Below are 22,153 nucleotides of genomic sequence, written 5' to 3' on the forward strand. Positions count from 1 at the left end.
TATCTGTCATTTGAATTCGTGTTTTGAATTGCCAGCCAATCACCTGGCGCCTTTTCCCTTCTGTTATTATATAATGAGATTATTAGGTGAAATTTCTTGTTCGAGTTTTTGTTTTCCAGTGAATGTTGCATATTAGCCGGTTTTAGAGAAACATCTGGAAGAGTGTTGCGCGAGCGTGGAAAATCTCACATGTACACGACGCCAGCACAATCGTAAGACCGGTTTTTGGTATGCTCAACACCGATTGAAAACCAAAACCCCGTTACTGCTCATAAATAACCTCCATGGCTCCTTGGATTTTCCCAATGGAATCAATCTTGTTTATCACCCTTCAGCTACTTATAGGTCCTGGTGGCGCGGTAGATAAATACGATATCAACATTGCTGTATTCTTCAACGCTGATGATATCTACCGGGAGTTTGTATTCAGCTCCGCGGAAAAGCTCTTTCGAGCGAGAAACACTACAACTGACGATACATTTTCAAATGAAATAGTCATTGACATCCATTTTTCAAAGCCTAATTTGACCTACGTTACTTCACGAGCTAATGGTTTAAGCAGCATCATTCCCAAGATTGCGAATATTACTTCGACTTCACAAGCTATCATCTTCGTTGAAGTGACAGAGGACGGCCTGTTTTATTCCACCCTTTTGGACAGTTGCTCGATTCCCTCCATCGGATTGCTACAGAGCAGAACAGCATTTCCCATTACAAAGGTAAATTGAAAGTCCTGTCTTGCTGTTTTCATTTTAAAAATTCATCTTTTGATAGCTCGTTAAGTGCCTGTCTCAAGCGATTGACAACCGCTCCGAAAAACTTCAGATAAGATAAATTTTTAAAAAAAATGTATATATATACATATGAAACTCAAAACGGCGCTTTTAGGAATTTTATCACAGACGTTTAAAATTAAACTGATATGATTTTATGAATAAAATCTGGGCAACAATATATGCCATGGTTACATTTTCGCACAACTAATCAAATTAGATTTCTAGAAATTGCGATTTTATGGCCTAAAATATTTGTCAGGACGAGCGTTTGCGATTCTCATCGTGTTCAAAGCGCAAGAAATCAATGTTTACACGTTGCGACCTTCGCAAATTTAACTGATATTTCCTGAGTAAATATCATACTTGTGTTTACATTACATCATTCATAAAAAGAGACGCAAGAAGATATAGAATTATTCATCAGTTAAAGTGCAAAAAAATGCTTGCAAAACATTCCTATTTTTTTTTTTTTTTTTGGAATTTTGATTCCAAGTTTACTTCGATCGAGCCTTAAGCATTATACCAAGGTCAGATATCAAATCAAATAAGTGTTCACTCAAGCTCGTGTTTTGCTTGCAAGGCGTAAAGTTAACCAGTTTTCAGGTCTTGATAAGTAAAAACCGATTTATCTTGTCTTTGTGATGAATATATATTGTTTTCGTGCGGTTTCCTGTAGTGTATGAATACTTTCGGTTTACGGTGTCCTCCTGTGAATCATTATTCCCAAACGTCGCAAATGCTGCTTGTTCTCTTAAAGTAATGAAACCCTTGATTATCCTGTAACTTCCACTAAGAGAAAAATCACGAATATTACCAAGAATTACACCATACGATCTAAGCCGGTCGACTTGATCTGTCGGTATATGTTGAAACGTTATTCCATTTTCTTTTTGTTTGATAGCTAGGAAACGGGAACATTAGTTGTTACACTAGTAACATCTGAAAACATTGCATCGCATATTATTCAGTTTTATCTCGGTTTAATTACACCGGGAATCCATTGCATAATATTCATATTCAAAATCAAGAATAAATTTATTTTCATTTCTTTCGCAGCGTATGCAGGATCGTTAAGTTTTTCGTTTCTAAGCAGTTATCTCTTCTCAATTACACTGAAACTGGTCAAATCAAAGATATGGAAATTGTGTCAGTCATACAGGATTTTGAGAGATATGAATGAAACACAATTAATAAAAGAACGTTCATTTTCTTAATTTAAATTTTGTTTTTCTCCTCACCATAAATCAAAATGCATTAGGAACAAATCGAAAGTTTAGCGTATATTTCGTAAACAACATTGATGGTAAAAAGGAGAAACAGTTTGAGACCATTTAAAATTGTAACATCAAAGCAACATAAATTAGGTAAGCGAAAAAAAAACAACAATCGCCTAGCTGCATGCTTGATACGGTAAGTTTTTATTTCCTTTTAAATGATGGCATGAAAATTAGCATGTCGGCTTTCCTTTTACGAGGTTGAATTCCGTGCTATCTTTAATTCCTCGATGACAAAAAGTAGTTTTAAATTTTTAAATTTGTATTACGCATGTTAATACGTTGTAATGGTGTTCTATTTTTAGAGCAATTCAAACTACAATCTTTTACAACATGCTATTTGCTCGAACAGAAATAAAAAACGCAAAAATGACAAAAACTTATTTTGAATTTTTCAATTTTTCTCCCGGAATCGGAAACTAGACTTTAGTTAATTCGCCATATTTTAACTTTTAGTTATATCTCAAAACCGTCTCCAAATCACGAATATAACTTCAAGCAAGGCAAGTATTTAACAAAATAAAACATATTTCAAACCCAGCAGGTCCAGTAATAAACGAAGATGTTCTTGGTGCCAGACCTTTACGATAATCTTTAAGAGTATTTCTAAAGGCAATTTAGTTCAATAGCAATTATTTTCATTGAGCTGTATGTCTGATAATATTCTTTGATGTGGAAAAATTACGAAGGACAATTTTCTAGTCCAGGGCTGTGTCTTAATCTCTCATGGTGTTTTTTAAGGTCATTTAGTTTAAGACCAATAGCTTAGATCGAGATATGTATTGAGCTGTACGTAGGTCGCATTATAACATTATATATTCTTTGATGCGACTAACGACAATTTTCAGTCTTCAATGTAAGGGCTGCAAGTTAATCTCTAAGAGCGTTTCTAAACGAACTTTAATTCAACACAAATCATTTTAATTGTGCTGCTTGTCGCAGGAAGGTCCTTGATCTGAATAATCAAGAACGGCGGACTTAAAGTTTTGAAGTAGTTTTAAAGGGCTTTTACTACATTGATAAAAATGCAAATCATGGAAACTTCAGTAATTTGAAGACGTCATCTTGGTATAATTAGGGAGCTTAAGTTGGCTCAAAACAGTTTCCAGCGTTTAGACTTTGATGGGTCGTTATAACCACTCTTTCTCACTTGAGGCTACAATCATGGTATCACAAAAACTCCCCAATCATTGGTGAACACGATGCTATCACTTTCGTGACGCAATAGGTTACCGTAGCAACGGTATAACCTGCTAAAAACATCTTTAATTACTGCTTTAGGAGCTTATAATTTAAAAACGGCACGGTGAATTTTTTTTCTTATCAAATTTTTATAAACATGGTAACAAGCAACTTTTTGCAAAGTTTTAAAAAAATCTGTACATAGGGTTCAGAGCCACCTTAAAGTTTTGAAAACTTAAGGTGGCTCTGAACCCTATGAACAAATTTTTTTAAAACTTTGCCAAAAGTTGCGTCTTACCATGCTTATAAAAATTTGATAATATAAAAAATTTCACTGCGCCGTTTTTGAATTATAAGCCCCTAGAGCTGTAATTGAGGGTGTTTTCAGCAGGTCACACTGTTGCTATGGTAACCTATTGTGTCACGAAAATGATACAACGTGTTCACCAATGATGGGGCAGTTTTTTGATACCATGACTGCAGCATCAACTGATAAAGAGTGGTTAAAACGACCCTTTAAAAAAATAAACTGCTAGAAATTGTTTTGAGCCATCTTAAGCAACGACCACGACGACTTCGAGGACGACGCCTAGTAAAAAATGAATTTATATTTTACAAGAAAAGTTCACGATTGTCTAGATTTGTTTGGTTCGCCAATGGCGCTAAAAACGTGCTTAAGCTAAATATGCAACGACGGCGTTCAATTCCAAATGAAAAATACGAAAAATTAGCCGTCGTCGTCCACGTTCCATAGACGACGCAAAACTTGGTCATTTCACGTTGTTGTACTGCAGAGGACGGCAAAGAAATGTACCAAGATTTATAACGCACGTGCACAGCTATTGTTTTGCTCATTAAACCTTTTGTTCAGTGACATTCTTGTTGCCGTCGTCGTCGTGGTTTGCTTAAGCTCCCTATTGACTCCAACCGCGCGAAAACTGGTACGATCAGTAACTGAGCTACCAGGCCACTTCATAAATACGCGATCATTTAGAGAAGGTGTTATATTGTCTTTTTTTTTTTTCCGCAATAATACTTATTTTATTTTGAAACTGTGAAGGGCTATTCGCAAACTTTTAATCATTACGGCAGGGTGATGACGACAAATGATTTTACTTGGGGATTCCAAGTACGACGCTCTTCTAGAGTAAGTTTTTTATTCCTTTGCCTCTTCTTGTCTTAAGGAAAGTTCAGGTGGATTTACAAAAGTAGCAGCACCTTCTATTATAGAATACGCGCAAGCTATGGTGAATGTCATACAGAAAATGGCATGGCAGACTCTTAGCTTAGTGGTGTCGGCCACATACGAGGGACATGTGTTCGCCAATGCTGTTAAACAGCTAGCTTGGGAGAAAAAATGGCGTGTTTTCATAACGTTGTGGATTCAGGGCGACGAAACTGTCGAAGAACTATCGATGGGACTGCGAAATGTTACTCGAGCAAAATCCGATGTTGTCATCGGGCACATTCGGGAGCTCGAGAGGTTTAACGACGACATATTTCGGACCATCCAAGACTTGCAAGGCTTTGACGACAGCAGCGCTTGGCTGGTTAGTGACGTCACTACGAGCGGGATACTGGATCTGAACTTGATTCCAGCCGGGCTGATTCAGGTCAGCGGTAAATCACCCGAGATGGGCCACGATTACGGGTTGTACGTCAATGTGTTGTTCGATTCCTTTGTCATGATTGAAAGTGCTTTTAAAAGTTCTGTTGCGGAACTAAACGACGATTTAAGACGAGATAATTCCTCTGCTGAGAAGAACAAACTTCTGCAGGGACTGGCTGTCAAGTAAGTTAACACTCGTTCCATGGCCACTACCCCAGTGTTTCGTTCAATGCTTGTCTCTATGATCAAGTGTATGTATGATTCGTTATGCGAACGATACCTACCACCCCTCATTTCCTCCTCGTAGGATTGTAATCATTTTAATCACACTAGCAATTGCAATTAAAAAGGATACATTTATTATTTGAAATAATTGAACTACTTCAAAATTGCTGGACTAGGTAGATAACGAACCACCTGATTACAAATTTCAATAGAACCAAAATTTTGCATCCCTGTACAACATTTTGGAAAAGTAATAAACTATAATAACAAAACTCATTGCTTTGATTGAAATTATTCGGCAAAACGCTTATTAGCTCCTTGTTATAGAATAAAATGAGTATTAGCGACCTTATAAGCAATGTGGCCGGTCAGTCATTTTGCTCTCAACGTTTTCATACAGGTACTTAAAGGAAGCTCAATTTGATGGGAAAAGCTCGTTGTTCAGAGATCATTTCTTGTCCGACCAACCCCACACAGTCTTTAACATCTGGAATCTTAGAAGGGATCTCGATGGTAGGAAACATTGGTTTCAGAGCGGGCTTATCACACCTTCTGGAATCGCTTTAGAGTCCATTGTGGACCTCAGTGGAGGTACCGTGTTTCCGCTCCTTCATCCAATGCGCCCAACCCTGAGAGTCCCTGTCGTTCTGTGGCCCCCACTCGTGCAGGCAGAGGATCCAGCGGTTGCAGAAAACCACCAGACTTGCGTTGGAAGGGCACTGCCTTGTTATAAGTACACCAATGTAGAAAATTCCACATGGAGGACAAAACAACTACTTTGTTGTTACGGAGCGTCAATAGATTTTTTGAAGTTTCTGCAAAGAGATCTTGGATTTGATACGGAGATTTATATCACTCCGGATGGGCAATACGGGAAGTTGAACGTCGTCAATGGCACGTGGAATGGCATTATAAATGAAATTATTTCCGGTAAAGCAGATTTGGCGCTTGATTTGGCTGGGAGCCTGGAACGTGCCAAGGCCGTCGACATGTTGTATCCCTGTATCGCGTCGGCGATGAATATTTTAGTGCAGAAACAGCAAAATTACGGAGAACAAGGTTTGTGCAATAGAATACAACAATTTCGATTATGTGTGGTTCACCAAAACAAAAGTGATTACTCTGGCCAATCACCAGGGACCCAGACAATCCAGAGAAGAACTCAAAACTCGAAGAAAATACACGTAGCTTACGCGAAGCGCGGGAAAACATGTGCGAACAAGTCACGACCGGGTTTGGTTTTACTTCTGATTGGATGACAAAATGGCGCAAATCTTTGTAAGCCAATCATATTGCGTAGTATTGCAAAATCAAAGCAAATGCGAATTATTTTCGACACTCGAGTGAAAACCGCTCAAAGATGAATGTTGACTTAATAAATCCTGTCTACCCTGGGAGAGGGGTAGAGTTGACCCTTAAGGATTTCAGCGTAATCGTTCAGTTTCTTCCCCGCCGCGCACGCTCGAAGCACGACTTAGCTTGTCATTGCATCATGAATTGTATGCACACTAAGCATCCACACAATCGATCAAGGTAATCATCACTAGATCATTTAAATTCCGTTAGAACTATTATTTCTTTAGAGCGGTTTTTAATAACGAAGTGCGCGAAGTCTAAAAATAGAATGCAAATTATTGGAACCCCGCGAGAGTCAGACAACATAAGCGTAATCTGAGAGAAATAGGAAGAAAATGAACGCCAATTTTTTTGTTTTAAAATTTGTTTTCGGAACACTTGCTTACGCGCTTGAAAAAGTGTCAAATCTCCCACCATTCCGTTTTGTTTGTCTGAGTTTGTCTGAGTTATGACGTCGCTCACGCGCTTCGCTATTGAATGTCGAAAGTAATCAGGCAATTACTTTGGTCTTGGTTTTTTGGTTTTACTGCGGTTTGAGATTAGCTGAGTGGTCTACTTAGTAAGTACTAGGTTTGGTTGTAGTTTTACGATACTCAATAGACCATTTTCGAGTTGCCCTTTGCATCTGTGTCAAAACGAGGAGAAACCATTGTTACTAAAATGCGTTTAGTCTATAAGTTCATTTTCGTGCAAATCAAACTAATTTTCATAAGAAAAGTTTTGTACGACAACTCGTCTTGAAACAGAAGCAAAAGGCAAAACGGAAATGGCATATTTTAAACCATTTTATTACAGTCATCGCAACATTTCACTGTTTACATCACGTTTCTACTCCCTTTTCCAGTCAGCGTCTGGTACTCCTGGCTCAAACCCTTCGAATATGATCTGTGGATTGCTATCTTGGTGACGTGCAACTTAGTACTGTTCATTGTTTGGTGGTTGGATAGGAAGAGTCCTAAAGGATATTATCACATTCTTAAGGATAGTGACGAGGACGCTTTTACTTTGCTAGGTAAATATAGATACCTTTTTGATGACTGTAAGAGCGTTCTGTTTGGTTTCGTCGATATAGCCTAGCAACTAATATTCCATGAGTAGAAAACTCGCACTGAATAGATAATGTCAAATAAATGTTGTTGTTGTTGTTGTTGTTTTTTTTGCTTTTTTGCCTCCTTTGTTTTCAAGTTTCTTTCTTTTCTGTTTTTTTTTTTTTTTTTTTTTTTTCATTTGCAACAACCTTACCACATACGTTTACTCTACATAGCTTACTTGCAGGAAACCATTAACATGCACTTCTAACTTAGAGAACATTCCTTACTTGCAATAAGTCAGTTAGTTACAATACAACATATTCTCAATACATATATGTATTCTTTCTCACAATGTACAATATAGTGCATTGACTACTTGCAACACGCGACATTTCCTATTTGCAAACATACACCACTGACAATTGCAGAACAAACCAACTGGCGAACAGCACCTATGCTATATTAATTTACTGCTACATAACACCCTTCCACGAATATTACAGGGTGGCGAAAAGATATAAATCAGTTTATGTTCGAGGGGAAAAACGCTCCGGTCCGTATTATTAGGTTTATCTTTACGTATGGTGACATATTTTTTCTACATCTATTTTTTTTTCTCGCACGGAGGCGACAAAAACAGCAAATTGATATTTTTTATGCTCTCTTTTTTTAGCGCAGATGAATAGAAAATACTTCCCGATATACTTTTATGAATAAAAATACAAATCTGCCTGCAAGCTTTTTCTGGACTTCATGACCTCCTAAATAGCAAGGGCCAGTAAACTCCAGGAATAACTTGATTTCACAAAATAATCGTTTTCTCTCCCTTCAGACGCCATGAGTTATGTCTGGGGCGTGGCCTTCAGTAAAGACATAGGCGCAGAGAAGACTCCACGCAGCAACAGCGCCCGCGTTGTGTCAGTGGCTTACGCGTTACTGGCTTTAATCATGGTGAATACGTACTGCGCTAATCTGATGGCGTTCTTACTTCAGGAGCCTTACATACTGCCCATCAGTGGAGTGAGGGATGCTAAGGTCGGTGAAGTTTATAGCAAGGACCTTATACACTTGCTTAAGGGCGTACGGGCCCAAAATACTCCAAAGAACAAATTTTCTTAAAAATTTGCCATACAGCAGGGTAAAGATTGACTTTTGCCAAAAAGCTAAAAAAAAATTAGTGGTGGGGGGGGGGGGGGGGGGGGGGCTACCGAGCTCGCGGGTTTTGAAATAAGGCACATTGAAGACCACTTGTTTTTAGAGGCTTTTGTTATTTTAACAGGATCTTAGCGCACGACTATCAGAAGCAAAAGAAGCTACAATAGTAAAATTTAGTTCGATCAGGTAAACGTAGTCAACCAGGAAACTCAATTCAACACAAACAAGTATAATAAGTAAACTTTTGCAGCTGCTGTCTTTCCTTGCCCTACCCATCCACATTCAAAGAAAACGTCGGTTGCGCGAGAGCAGAAAAGGCGAAATATTTGTAACTTTTCGCGTACATAGTTTTTCCGTTTTGTTTTTTTGTTGGCTTGTTTCCTCTTTTTCGGTTAAAATGGAGAAATTCAGTTAAGGAAGTGATCTCTGAAAAGAAAAAAGGAAGTCACCGATCATTTAAAAGAGTGTATAAACTGTGGGCGAAGTTAGCGCAGGCGATGCAATGCCTATACTTGCTTATACATATTTCTGCGCGAACGTCCTGAAAAGCAAAATGCAGTGGTATCGCCAAAAAAAGAATTCGTCTTATAATGAGCAGCACGAGGACCCGATACAGGCGTGAAAATAGTGCAGAAATCAACCGTTCGAGGGCATAACAATGATGAATATTATTGAAAACATGAGCCAATGTGCTCGACGGCTAATTGTTTTATCTTTTGAAATGGAAATTGATTTGAATATTCTGATATCGATACCGACACTTAATGGTCGAGGTAATAAGTGAATAAGAATTTTTAAGTTTTCTATGCATATAAGTCATGAAAGGCTAAGTAAATGTAATTATTATTTTTGAAAAACTACTCGATTCTCATTGACTGAGCGTAGTGCAGTTCAAGTGCGCTATCAGCGTAAAACGTCACCTACTTCAATTGGAGAACAAAATTTTTGACGCACATTGTACAAGGAACCTTCAAACCACAAAACGAGGTTAAAGTTCTCATATTTAAGTTTGTTTCATTCTCTCTAACAGTTAACTCTCAACCCACCTGATGGCTTTAAACTCGGAATAACACGTGGAAGTAACGAAGAGGCATACTTCAAGAATCACGTGGAAGATTTATTCAGGAAAATATACCTGGTTAATCTGAAAATACACTTGGTGAATGGCTTCCAGGATGGAATGCAACAACTGGTAGATAAGTAAGCAGAGATATACACTTCGACTCCCGGGACCTTTAGCTCGCCGCACTGCTTGTACTGCGAGATATATGACGAGTAGATTTTCCCAAACCTAGTGCTTATGCACAACTCTTGTGCCGGTACTTAAACAGACTAGGAACATGGAGAAGTGACCGTTCTATTTGAAAAATAGATTCCATATTGCCATGCATCTGTTCAGTAATAGATCAGAGATGACGTCAAAAATGTGGTAAGAGCAAAAAAGTGGCACACGAGCCGTTAGACGTGATCTATGCGTCGACGTCTGTCCTCCAGCGGATCATAAGTAAGAACTAATCAAATTGCGAGTATAAATCAACAAACTATATAGCAATGGATTGAAACTTGCACCAAATCTCGTACTCGCACCACTTTCGCCTTTTCAGACGATAGCATGACGAGAAAATTACTTCTTTTTTTGCGTATAATCCTCTCTTCACGATTACATATCAAAAGCAAAACTTGCATCTGTTCGCACGTAGAAATAAATTACCTTTCCGCCTTTCAGCAAGCAGTAGGGAGGTTGGGCGGAGCGGGGAACAGAGTGGGGGAGGGGCATCCCAGTAACGCTAACCCTTGTTGCAGTTTATTTTCTGTCTTCCTCTTCCCAGCAAGATAGATGGTCTGGTGGGTGACTACCTCTCTTTACAACAAGCTGCAAATAAAATTCCAGACTGCAGTTACAGCCTAGCTGGGCCAAACTTCTACAACTTTGGCTACGGCTTCGCATTTCCAAAAGGATCGCCATGGGCGGAAGAGGCAACTCTATCAGTGTTGAAAAACCAAGAGAATGGCAGCATACAAGCCATCCTGGATTACTGGTTCAATAAAAAGGAGTGCAGCCAGCCCGTTGAAGAGCTTGGTGCTGAGAAATTCATTGGCTTGTTTTTGCTCTTGGTCGGGGTGATCGCTTTCTCCATTATGGCGCTTATTTCCGAGATGCTCATCATCTTTGTTTTGGTCAAATTCGGAAGGCGCTTGGGCCCGATGGGAAAATTCATGAAGAGGATGATCTTCAGCGTGCGGAAAGGCGAGGAAAATGACATTCACATCAAGTGGCTGCAGCTTTATAGACATCACAAAAGCATGAGACCGAGCGAAGCTGAGTTCGCGGCAGCCCAAGACACATCTTTACGAAGGGCGAGCTTTTGTAACTTGAGCTTTGAATTTGGAAGCGACATGCTAAGCAGACATGAACATTCATTGTATCTGAGAAGATGCAGATTAGTGGATGTTGATGGAGTAAACAGTGAAATCCAAACTGCAGAGCTTTCTGAGCGGCCAAACAACCTCGCCCCCAAGAGAACAGAGAACGTATCACTTTAATTACATTAATTCAAATTTAAAGCATAACAAGTTTGTATAAAGCATAACAAGTTTATACTACTCAACTGTACTTTCGTAGTAAATAACTACAAGTTAAAGGAGCTGTCTACATACTCGTTGCCACCTAATTTAGATCACGTGACGATTCATTTGAGCGAATACAATTGCGCAATTGGCCACAGGCATCTGATTGCACGCGAGTATGTGCAAACAAGACCATTGTAACCTCCTAAATGAATCATCACACGAGCTTAAGGATGGCAACAAGGATGCTAACACGTTAGCCAAATCAGTCAATAGAAATCGTTTTACTCCGTACAGCACGCCAGTTTTATGATAAACGCGTTTTTCTTTGGAATCCTCGTTGTCCTTCCTTAGTATGGGACGAGCAGCTTCGAATAATAGCCACCCTTTAGGACAGGACATGATCTTCACTTAAAATGCTGATAAAATATGTGAAAATCCTCCACAAATAACAACACGGTCAGTGTTAAATGCAGACCGCGGACTGCAGACCAGGGGTAAAATGCAGACTGCAAACTGAAGACCTTTTCACTGAATCGTGTCACTATTTCCATCGTTAAGACCTAACCGTAAACAGGCTAACCAGTGCGTTATTTAGGCTAACCTGCGTGATATTCAGGCCAACCTGAGTGATATTCAGTCTAACCTGAGTATTAAATATTTAGGTTAACCTGAGTGCTATTCAGGCCAACCTAAGTGATATTCAGTCTGACCAGAGTGATATTCAGGCTAACCTGTGTGATATCCAGTCTAACCGGAGTAATATTTAGGTTAACCTGAGAGATGTTCAGGCTAACCGGAGTGATAGTAAGTCTTACCGAAGCGTTACTCAGGTTAACCGGAGGGAAGATTTTCACCGCGATCAGCCTGAATAACCCTGTTTACGATTAGCACTCGATAATGGAAATGTACTTAAAAGGTCTGCGGTCCGCAGTCTGCAGTCTGCATTATACCCTTGGCCTGCAGTCTGAATTTCACCCTTAATCTGCATATTACGCTCGGTCTGCAGTCTGCAGTCGCTTACCGTCACTATCACTTTCACAAATTTCAAAAGACTGATCATTTTTTATTGACTTCTTGGCTTACTTTACAAACTGATCCTGGGTTTTTACACTTCTCGTGCATATTAATAAATACCTCGATTTAAAAATACAGTTGCACCAGATAAAAAAAGGAAGAGGAAACTGCTAAATCCTGACAGCTTGCCGAGAGGAAACAGGCCGGTTAAAATAACTTAAAATTTGAGATGTATACAAAGTTTGATGTTTGACAATTTGTGACAAAAGCTATTCCTTTTTAAGTTCCACTAAAGTTGGAAGATATAAACGATGGTAAAGTACATGTTCAATCACACAATACTGACAACAACACAGTTAATGTAAGACGCAAGAGTGATGTTTCACTCTCCCACACGATAAGTCTCCTAACTGACTTTCGCACATCTTAAGGAGGTGATTTTTTTTTCTTTTCTTCCCTCGGTAAAAAAAAAAAAAAAAAAACAGAAAGAGGGTTAATCAACTTGCCAGAGTAACTTTGCGATGATGAGGACCCATCCGCACTACGCCGGAAAAATTTAAACACGCAACAATCATCGGCCATTTTAGATTTGCGTCTGAGGAAAACTCGGTCAGAAAAATCATTAGGCTCGGTTACCAGTCGCCGTTCGGGAAAGGACCCCGCGATCCTCCCCGACGCCCGAAGTCTCTTCCCGGGGAGGAATGTCGACCTGACATGAGAGAGCGGCGGAAATCGAGCTGAGGAAATCACATCATTATTGTGTAATGTAATGTTTTCCGTCCACACGAAAACGAAAAGCCGGCGTTTTCAAATTCCTCCGGTGTGAAGAGCGTTTTCGAAAAGCTCCGTCTTGGGGACGGATTAGTGTGGACGGTAGGCGTAGCCGTAGAAATAAAGCTGCGCTTTCAAAATTCTCCGGCGTAGTGTGGACGCTGCCTCTGAGAGAGTCGAACGCACAAGTAGTTTTCGCACGTCTTCCTTACAGACTGGTTTTGTTGCTTTTTTTCTTCGCAGTTATTAGACCGGCCACAAGTCTTCAAAGTCTACTTGTTTTAGGTTGCCTGTGCATACCAGTTAACAGTGAGACTACGAGCCTTAGTTTTCTACGCGCACCACCACTACTTAGAAGTCTATTTTTGAAACATTTCCCTACATGCCGACGGCAACACTGCACGATCGCAGCCTACAATGAATATTCATCGACGACAGAGCCAATGAGACTCCCAGAATTACAATCCCTGAAACACGTATTTGACCACCTCGTATTAAAATATTTACACCGCTTACCAAACAATGAACGTTAATAAATAATAAAACCAAGTTTTTTTTTTTTTATGTAAATGGCATGTTGTCTTTACTCCAGTTCTTTTTTTTCAACTTTTGTTTGATTTTTTGACTCCGCGTCTTTAAGCCCATGGATTCTTGTTTTGTTCAATGGAATCTACGGCAAAAAAAACAGAAAGAAAAAAGGAAAAAAAAAAAGGACAAATGAGTAACCTCTAGATCGGCCTATTCAAAAGCGATAGAGAATCTATGGGCAGTGTCAGTCGCAACAACAATTGCACGTCTTGTAATTAAAGTGAAGCAGCTCTTGTAAACTTGTAAATGCATGTGCCGTCAGAGTATAGCTGCAGCTGTTATTGTTTTAGGGCTAGGGGCATTGCTTCCGTTATTTGTTCTTTTGTTCTCTCAAAGGGTATCAAGCCATTCATGCGAGGCACAGTTAATTGCATCGCTTGACATGGTCTGTTACGTTTCTAACGGTTATCTGGTATGTTTACTGAGTCGCCAGTAAGTATCAATATTCTAAATCGCCATTTGAACTGATTCGTTTCACGGGCTCAGCAAAATACTGCAATACTGCTGACTGTCTGGAATATGTAGTATATGTAAAGAAAATCTGATGAATTCCAGTGCAATTCATGATTTATGGTCACAAGTGATGCAAAAATGTTTAAGGTGCCTCGATACATTTTTGTTTTGTTGTCTTTTTGTTTGGTTGTCCTGGACCATAATACATAGAGTGGAAACTGTACTAAACGAGCGCAAGACTTTCGGTGAGTTTAATTTTAAAAGGTCTTTCCTTGACAACACCGCGCATACAATGAATCGCAATTTAACCTACTGGTGCCAAGTCTCTTCTTAGGTACTCGGTCGTTCATTTTGCGCTTTGTTGACGTTTAATTGTTCAAGTTTCACATAGAATAGTAAAAGACTTAAGCAAACAGTAAATAGAGAAAGGAAAAAAATCTCGGAACATTTTTTAAAAGAGTTAGAAGTTGGGTTGTTATAATCCATCGAAACTGTAGTAGGCCACCTTTTAATGCAGCAAAATGTCTATTGTAGACAGTGCGAATAGATGTGAATTTTTGTTGTACACGCTTTAGCAGCCACAGATTACGGCTGGCTGGCTGGCTAGCTGGCGGGCTGGCCATTTCAACCGATCATTAATAATTAATTTACTGTCTGCCGAAACAAAAACAACAACAGCAAAAACAAAAACAAACCCAGCCAAATAGAAGCTCCACATCTTTGAATGAAACGTCAAAAATCTGCCCTAAAAGTCTCAACCATACCAACTTTCGCATTGTACTCTTCACCTTATATACGCACTTGTCATTGTCCAATGAGAATACAGAAATTGTGTTCAGTTTCTGATGAACTATATAACACTTAGCTTGTCGGCTACACGTACCCTGCACTAGGTCGTCGGGGGATTCCTCTACCAAGTTGTGTCTGTCCGATAGACCTGGTAACTCGGGGACCGTGCTTGCCACAGAAGTCTGGGATCTACGCAGGGACACCTCCTGAGAACTGGGAGAGAGAATATTGACAGTAATGCCCGGATGCAAAGACAAGAGGGGCATGCAGAGAGGAACAGAATAGACCTTTTTAGCTTGGGCGGTTTTTTTTCCCATTGTAGACCAAGTGATACTCTCTAGAGAATTTTTCTTTTACCCATCTTAAAATTATTCATTCATATACATGCGACTATTTGAAAATTTTCAAGAGTATCATCACGTGGTCTACAATGGGAAAACAAACCGTCCAAGCTAAAGAAGTCTATTGAATGGAAAAACCCTTCAAAAGGGGACTACCTTATTCTAAAGCGCCAAACTTCACTGGGAAACTTGGGTAACATGACTGGCGCAGGGATGATAGCGCACTCCTCTCACCAATAGGGCCTGGGTTCGATTCCGCCAAATGTCATATGTGGGTTGAGTTTTTTTGTTGGTTCTCGCCTTGCTCCCAGGAGTTTTTTCTCTGGGAATTCCGTTTTACCTCCCTACTGAAAAACCAACAACTCCAAATTCCAGTTCGACCAGGATAGAAGACCCGCACGATCATGGGAAAATGATCCAGAGTCCCCAATAGTGAAATCACTGAGCTACATAAAAGTTCCAGGTTCTATAGTGGTGTGCGTCCCATTGCTGCAATGATGTGTGTGATAAAAACATAATGATGGGAACGAAGAATTTCGTAGGACATAGCATGGCATGGCATTCGTTATGATAAAACTTCTTCCAACTGCTTAAACTGCAAACTGATAACAAAAAAATTAAACCTGTAGTGTGGATCAACTTGTTTGAGTGACTTTTTGAAAGTAACCCGTAAGACAAGCGCATGACTACTGGGCTACCTTAGCGATTGTCGTGCTTTTGTCTAGGTTATGTAACCAGTTTAATTTATACCTCATCTGTCGAAGATCTTTGCGAGATACTCGGACTGGCGTGGATGCTTGCGAGGGCACGCCTATTCCCTTTTCAGCGAGAGAATGCTACAAAACGTTAAGAAAAAAATGCAATCAATCAATCAATCGATCAAAACAGTCAGTCAGTCAATATCAGTCAATCGGTCAATCAGTCATTTACTCAGTCAGTCAGTCAGTCAGTCAGTCAGTCAGTCAGTCAGTCGGTCGGTCAATCAGTCAGTCAGTCAGTCAGTCAGTCAGTTTCAGTTAGTCGGTCAGTCGGTCGGTCGGTCCGTCTGTCTGTCGGTCAATCAGTTAGTCAGTCAATCAGTCAGTCAATTTCAGTCAGTCAGTCAGTCAGTCAGTCAGTCAGTCATTCAGTCAGTCAGTCATTCAGTCGGTCTAGACATGAATCAATCAGGTACCTTCATCCGTGTAACCTCAGTTACTAACTGCTTGCCATGTGCGTCACTGCTCTTGTACTGAGCTTCCAAATCACCGCTGGCTGCAATGACATCTGACTCTAAACTCGTACCCATTCCAGAAGCCAGTTTCTCCCGTAATTTTTTCTTCAGCTCTCGGCTTGTCTTCTTGTAGTAATAAAGATCTTTCTCCAGCTGCTGGGTCCTGTTCTCAAGTTCGCTGTGAGAGAAGCGATCACAACTGACAAGTCACGTGTTACGCCTTTGTTGAGCCGACAGGGCATTTATTAGTAAGGATGCTTTTCAAAGGCGATTTAACAAATCGAATGTGGTTTAGCGTGGTCTGTACTCCTATCGACAACGATATGCGTCATCACAGCGGTCAAAATGTTGTGGACTCACGAGGCACAGCCGAGTGAGTCCACACAGCACAGTCAAGGTTTTATTTTCGTTATAGGCCAATCAGTAGTACATTAAAATCCAAACCATTCCTAATTTGGCCGGGGTATCCTTCTCCCCCCCGGAACAAAAGCTTGTCACAAAATTGAGCTAAAACAGAAATTCGGGAAAAAAAACTCTCACTAAACAAGCACTAAAATGTCCCCTACTCCACTGTAATTCATGTATTACTACTTTTGTACCCCATGCTTTGCATCAAAATGTCCCCTATAATTTGTAGGAAAAGTCACACAGATCAACCACTATAGCTTAAATGTTGTGTTAGTAAGAAAACATTGAAATCAGCGCAGGCACTTTGAGCCTCCTCCTCGTCGATAGTGATGACCTGTGTGCAAACAGGCAATATTATAGAAAAGGTGGTCTGTCTACTTGAGTTGCTAATTCAACCTACGTTATTCTCTGATCTGGTGCCTCGTTTGACTCAGCATCACGCAGTTTGTTCATTAAGAACTGGATCCTTTGCTCGTATTTCTTTTGATATTCTACTAGTCTCCGGTCTCCCTTCATTTCAGCTTGCTGTAATCCTCGACCCAGTTCACCGATAATCCTCTCTTGCTCGTTTATACGAACCTAAATACAATAATAAAATAAAATGAAACAAAGGAAATAAGACACAAAAAGCAACCCTACCCACTGGAAGGCAAAGCAAAACAAGATAATGTAAAGCAACGCCACGCAACGCAGTGTGACGCAATTCTACTCAACGCACTGCAATGCAATGCAATGCAACGCAACGGAAAACAAAGCAAAGCAAAGCGATGCAACTCAGCGGAACGCGAAGCGTAACTAAGCAGCTAAAATTGCAAAGCGGTGTAAAGAGATGCAAACTGTACAATGCCAAAAAATGCAACACAAACAATGCAAGAGAATGCAACATAACAAATCTAAAACATCGACTTTACAGCAAAGGAGCTATGTAACGGCACATTATTCTTTTTTCCACGTGATAGTGCCGTGAAAGAACGATAACTTGTTTGTTCCTCTTGAAAACATCCGAGACGACGAAAACCAACTAGTTACAAAAGGTAACGAAATATTTTTTGGGGGGAGGGGGGGGGGGGTATTGCTGTTCGTGGAGATTCTGAATAGTTGCTGAAATGATAGGAAGTAGCCTAAGGCGAGAACTAGTTATTGTAGCGTTGAAAAGATTAAAATTATTGACTTCTTATCAGTTGCTATAAATTGCGACGATATCATTCTTTTTAATTTAAAACAACGTCATTGGTGTACATAGTAAACAGAAAATAACAGTTCTACCCTTACCTCTTGGTCACTGCATCTCAACTCTAGCTTCTTTTCATTTCCCCGCAGCTCGACAACTTTCTCAAAATACTTTGACAACAGAGAAGTGGCTTCCCCTGGCGAGAGGTTACTCAGCTTGTTCACCAGTCCCTCGCGGTCCTTGTCGGTTAGAAGTTGGCCGCTATCTAGTTCTTTTTGTTTGTTTGCAATTCCTTCGTTTTTAAATTCAATGGCGGCTTCTAGCGCATCGATACCTTCGTCCAGTTCGATAAGCCTGGAACAGAATATGTTAGTATTGTCTCAAGCTAAAACATCAGAATATTTTAATGTTTACACAATAAACTGTTAAGGATAGTTGTGTTGTCGGTTATACGTCGGTCTGTCTGTCTGCCTACTTGCCTGCCTGCCTGCCTGTCTGCCCATCTGTCTGTCTGTCTGTCTGTCCGACTGTCTGACTGACTGACTGACTGACTGTCTATCTGTTCTGTTTGTCTGTGTGTCTCTCTGTCTGTCTGTCTGCCTGCATGTCTGTCTGTCTACCTGCCTTTGTGCTTATCTGCCGGCCTGCCTGTCTGCCTTCTGCCCATCTGTCTGTCCGTCAGTCTGTCTATCTGTTTGTCTCTCTGTTAGTATTTCTTAAACATATTCTACACAGTGGTCCATGTTTACCTTCTTTCTTCCTTGGGATCCAATAAGGAGCCTTCTTGAAGTTTCTGTTCCAGAAGCTCTCGTTGCTTCACGAGTTCATCTTTTGTTCTTTCCAGAGAGTGAATGTTTTCTTCTACTTTAGTTGGATTCGGGGCATCCGTTTCTAACACAAAATGTTTCTTAAGTTAGAAAATCATTGCAAGAAATTTAGCATTAACTATCACAAATGTAAATTATCTGTTAACAAAGAGAAAAACTGTTAAAAGTCCCGGATAGGATTTGAAGCCATGAACTTCTAGACACCACGCTCGAGAACTCTAACCACTGTGCTACAGCGACACGTGGTGAACTAGGCCAACATAAGTCCTACATACTACTAGGATTAACAATATCCAAAGCATCACGAGCAAGATAACTAATGAAAGATGGTAAGGTCCGTGAATTAATGCAAAGATGAAGTGTTCGCCAATATCTTAAAAAATACTTGTCAGATGAGCTTGTTTTCTCAACTGCAGGCTGATGTAGCCTAACTTTGTGCAGTCGCCTAACTTTGTGCAGTCGCCTAACTTTGTGCAGTCGCCTAACTTTGTGCAGTCGCCTAACTTTGTTCCATAAACAACGAAAAATATCTCGTTTGCCTAGAGTACATGTAGATGCATTCATTTCAACAGCAAGTTGAAGAGTAAAGCAGTTTGTTACCATCGACGTTTTTCCCTTTCTGCTTGATCTGTTTCTCGACCTCTCCAAGTTGGGAAGACAACCGAAGTATGTCCTAAAACGATAGAAGCAGAGAAAAAAAATGAATACCATCACATAGGTGATTCAGCTCAGCGCACTCCAACCATAATAAAATTTACTGATTTCCACAAAACACTTGCAAATTACAATGAAGCTGCTCACTTTGGGAAAAAGTCCAAACACCTTTCCGCTCCTTACCTTACTAAGTACTTGACTGGAACGAAGTTTCTTTATTTCTAGCTCACTCTTCTCGGCTAACAAGGCCTCCTTGTTCAGTACAATAGCTTCTCGTTTCTTCAGCTCCTCCGCTAAAGTTTCCATGGCTTCCTTTCTCCTTAGTACTTTCTCTACTTCATTGTCCAGCCACTGGCGGCGTTGGTCTAGTTTCGCTTGTTCGTCGCTGAAAACCAATTGTGACGTGACTAACTACTGACTTATATACTCGAGTAGAATCGCTAGCCGGAGAAGTTGATATCAAGGTAAACGTAGTGCAACAGTAAGACTATTATGCAAAGTAGTCCTTTCTTTGTAACGAAAGATTTAATGAAAAAGCAGGGAGGGAGGAAAGAGGAAAGGAAGAGAAGGACGGACGGACGGAAGGAAGTAAAGAAGGAGGGAGGGGGGCAGGGAGCAAGGCAGGGTGGCAGGGAGGTAGGCTGGGAGAGAGGCAGGGCAGGAAGGAGGCACGGAGGGAGGGAGGCAGGGAGCCAGGGAGGCAGGGAAGCAAGGTGAGGTGGGCAGGGAAGGAGGGAGGCACGGAGGAAGGGAGGGAGGGAGGGAGGGAGGAAGGGAGGGAGGGAGGAAAAAAAATTGATACCTTTCTTTTTCTTCAGATCCTTGTTTGCCAACATTCCTCAGTCGCCGCTGCGCAGCTGCAACTTCTTCTGTTTTTCTTTTGAGTACTTTCTGCTGCTGACTCATGTGATCTTCCAGTTCTTTAATCTTCTGCTGTTGTTTCTGCATGTCTCTTTCCATTTTGATTTTCCTGTCAGCCTCCTCCTTGAGCTTCTTGTGAAGTTGATCTTGTTGATTTCTCATTCTATCGATGTGAACTTCAAGCTCCTGAACTTTCTTTTCTCTTTCCTCGTGCAGGGCGCTTATTTTCTCATTGTCCTGAGGTGTCAATCACAGAAAATCCATTTACATTAAAGAGTTTGAGCGCTGTAACACTGCTATTTTACATGATATTTTCCAGTACCTTGAACCGACAGAAAGTGACAGGAGAGAGGAGAGAGGCTGACCTCTCATTTTCTTCCGCTATTCTACATACTAACCATGAGGCCACCGCGCCTCCCCAGTATTACACCGAGTAATTAGTGTGCGGTAACATGCGCATTCTCTTGACCATATATCCAGTACTCAGAAGAAGTAATATTGATATAATAAAGAAACACCTATTAGGCCAAATAGATCCTCTGAAAGCCACAAACTGCGTTACTCAAACAACAAATAGCCTGATTTAAGTACACGAAAAATACGGATACTACATGAAGCATTATATTCTTCGTGAAAACTAACAACAGCACGGCATTTTCTCACTTTCTGTTTTCGTTTCAAGGCCTGTAGCTTGGTTTCCACAGTCTGTAACTTCTTCTTGTACTCCGCCTCGACTTTCTGTTTCTCGGACACTTCATAATTAGCCTTGGATTCGCATTCCTCTAGAGTTTTCTTACTGTCTTCCAACTCCTTCTTAGCCTTTTCCAGTTCTTGCTTCATGGATTTGACTTTTTCGGAGAATTGCTTCTTCGTTTCCTTAGCTTCCTTGTCGCTCTTCGCAAGTTCTTTAATTAGTTCCTCCTTTTGTCTAAAAGTCATGGAACAAACGCAAACAGTGGGTGCAAAAAATATAACAACTTAGAATTACTTGCCTCGTTACAGGAGTGGGTTAGTTGTCAACTGATGTTGCCTTCTGTTTAGTTTTCGTGGAGATCTTTGTTCCCATCATTGGCACAAATGTATTCCAAATTAAACTTAACCAGTCGAATTTTGAAACGCGAAAAATTGATAGCGAAATCTAGAAACGATGGCCAGTCGAAATTCTTTTGAAAAATGTTAGATTTTCACCAAGGCTGTAATCATGAAAATACCCGTACATCTGAACCTTTTGAATGTATCGAGAAGGTTCATTTCCATACAGATCAAACACATTTTTATATGAAAGGTTTTAGACGGACTCGTTTTGAAGGCACAAGGTAACTAGAAATGGCCCATTTAAGACACAGGAGTGGCGCTTCTCCCTAAAGGACTACTCTCTGATGCAGCTACTTGAATCACCTGTGAAAAGAGATGGCGTCATCGACATTTTAAACTGAGTTTAAGTTGTTTTTACGCTACAAAAAAAAATAACGAACAAACTGAATTAACAAACAAGATCTTTACCTGATGTTGATATTTAAATCTCTGAGTTTCTGTTCAGCCGAGTGAAGTCTCAGTTCCACTTGCTTGACTTCCTTCCCCATCACCTGAGTGCTTGAGCGAAGTGCTTCTACCTCGAGCTCGTTCTGTTCTGCAGTGTCTGGTTTAGACCCTTTGTCCTTCGACTTAACTACTTCTATCGCGGGAACCTTCCAGAATAAAAAGACACACTGGTTATGTTTCGGCCTCGATGTAGCTGTTGATGTTTCCTTCTCTGTTGTTGTTGTTGTTGTTGTTGTTGTTGTTGTTGTTGTAGCAGCTATAAGAGCAGTTTTCAATTGAACGTCGATAACCCAAAACCAAAGTAATTAGTTCAGCCAGTCACAAAAGAAAGAGACAATCTAA

The 22,153-nt window shown here is 40.3% G+C and overlaps 2 protein-coding genes across 3 annotated transcripts in view; one reads left to right on the top strand and one right to left on the bottom strand.

Moving 5' to 3' along the window:
* Positions 1 to 12,681, top strand: LOC145500641 (glutamate receptor ionotropic, NMDA 2B-like). 2 transcript variants are annotated; one of them, XM_081480158.1, is made up of 7 exons: positions 1 to 719; positions 4,417 to 5,024; positions 5,467 to 6,125; positions 7,267 to 7,434; positions 8,286 to 8,488; positions 9,639 to 9,808; positions 10,438 to 12,681. In XM_081480158.1, exons 1-7 carry the CDS (start codon positions 285 to 287, stop codon positions 11,150 to 11,152), a joined length of 2,958 nt encoding a protein of 985 aa, XP_081336284.1. In that variant the 5' UTR covers positions 1 to 284; the 3' UTR covers positions 11,153 to 12,681. The 2 variants fall into 2 exon arrangements, with proteins under 2 accessions (XP_081336284.1, XP_081336285.1); XM_081480159.1 differs by having other exon boundaries at positions 5,467 to 5,996.
* The window catches only part of LOC145500637 (kinesin-like protein KIF27), a 26,015-nt gene continuing 14,990 nt past the window's right edge, over positions 11,129 to 22,153 (bottom strand). Inside the window, exons 14-25 of the mRNA XM_081480153.1 lie at positions 21,773 to 21,957; positions 20,933 to 21,197; positions 20,211 to 20,506; positions 19,592 to 19,793; positions 19,355 to 19,427; positions 18,677 to 18,818; positions 18,029 to 18,281; positions 17,157 to 17,335; positions 16,310 to 16,526; positions 15,886 to 15,971; positions 14,889 to 15,007; positions 11,129 to 13,634 (exon numbers count right to left, since the gene is read on the bottom strand). Coding sequence (XP_081336279.1) covers positions 13,600 to 13,634; positions 14,889 to 15,007; positions 15,886 to 15,971; positions 16,310 to 16,526; positions 17,157 to 17,335; positions 18,029 to 18,281; positions 18,677 to 18,818; positions 19,355 to 19,427; positions 19,592 to 19,793; positions 20,211 to 20,506; positions 20,933 to 21,197; positions 21,773 to 21,957 — 2,052 coding nt within the window. The 3' untranslated portion in view covers positions 11,129 to 13,599. The remainder of the gene's footprint in view (positions 13,635 to 14,888; positions 15,008 to 15,885; positions 15,972 to 16,309; positions 16,527 to 17,156; positions 17,336 to 18,028; positions 18,282 to 18,676; positions 18,819 to 19,354; positions 19,428 to 19,591; positions 19,794 to 20,210; positions 20,507 to 20,932; positions 21,198 to 21,772; positions 21,958 to 22,153) is intronic.

The sequence above is a fragment of the Orbicella franksi genome, chromosome 10, assembly GCF_964199315.1.
Source record: "Orbicella franksi chromosome 10, jaOrbFran1.1, whole genome shotgun sequence".
NCBI lineage: Eukaryota > Metazoa > Cnidaria > Anthozoa > Scleractinia > Merulinidae > Orbicella > Orbicella franksi.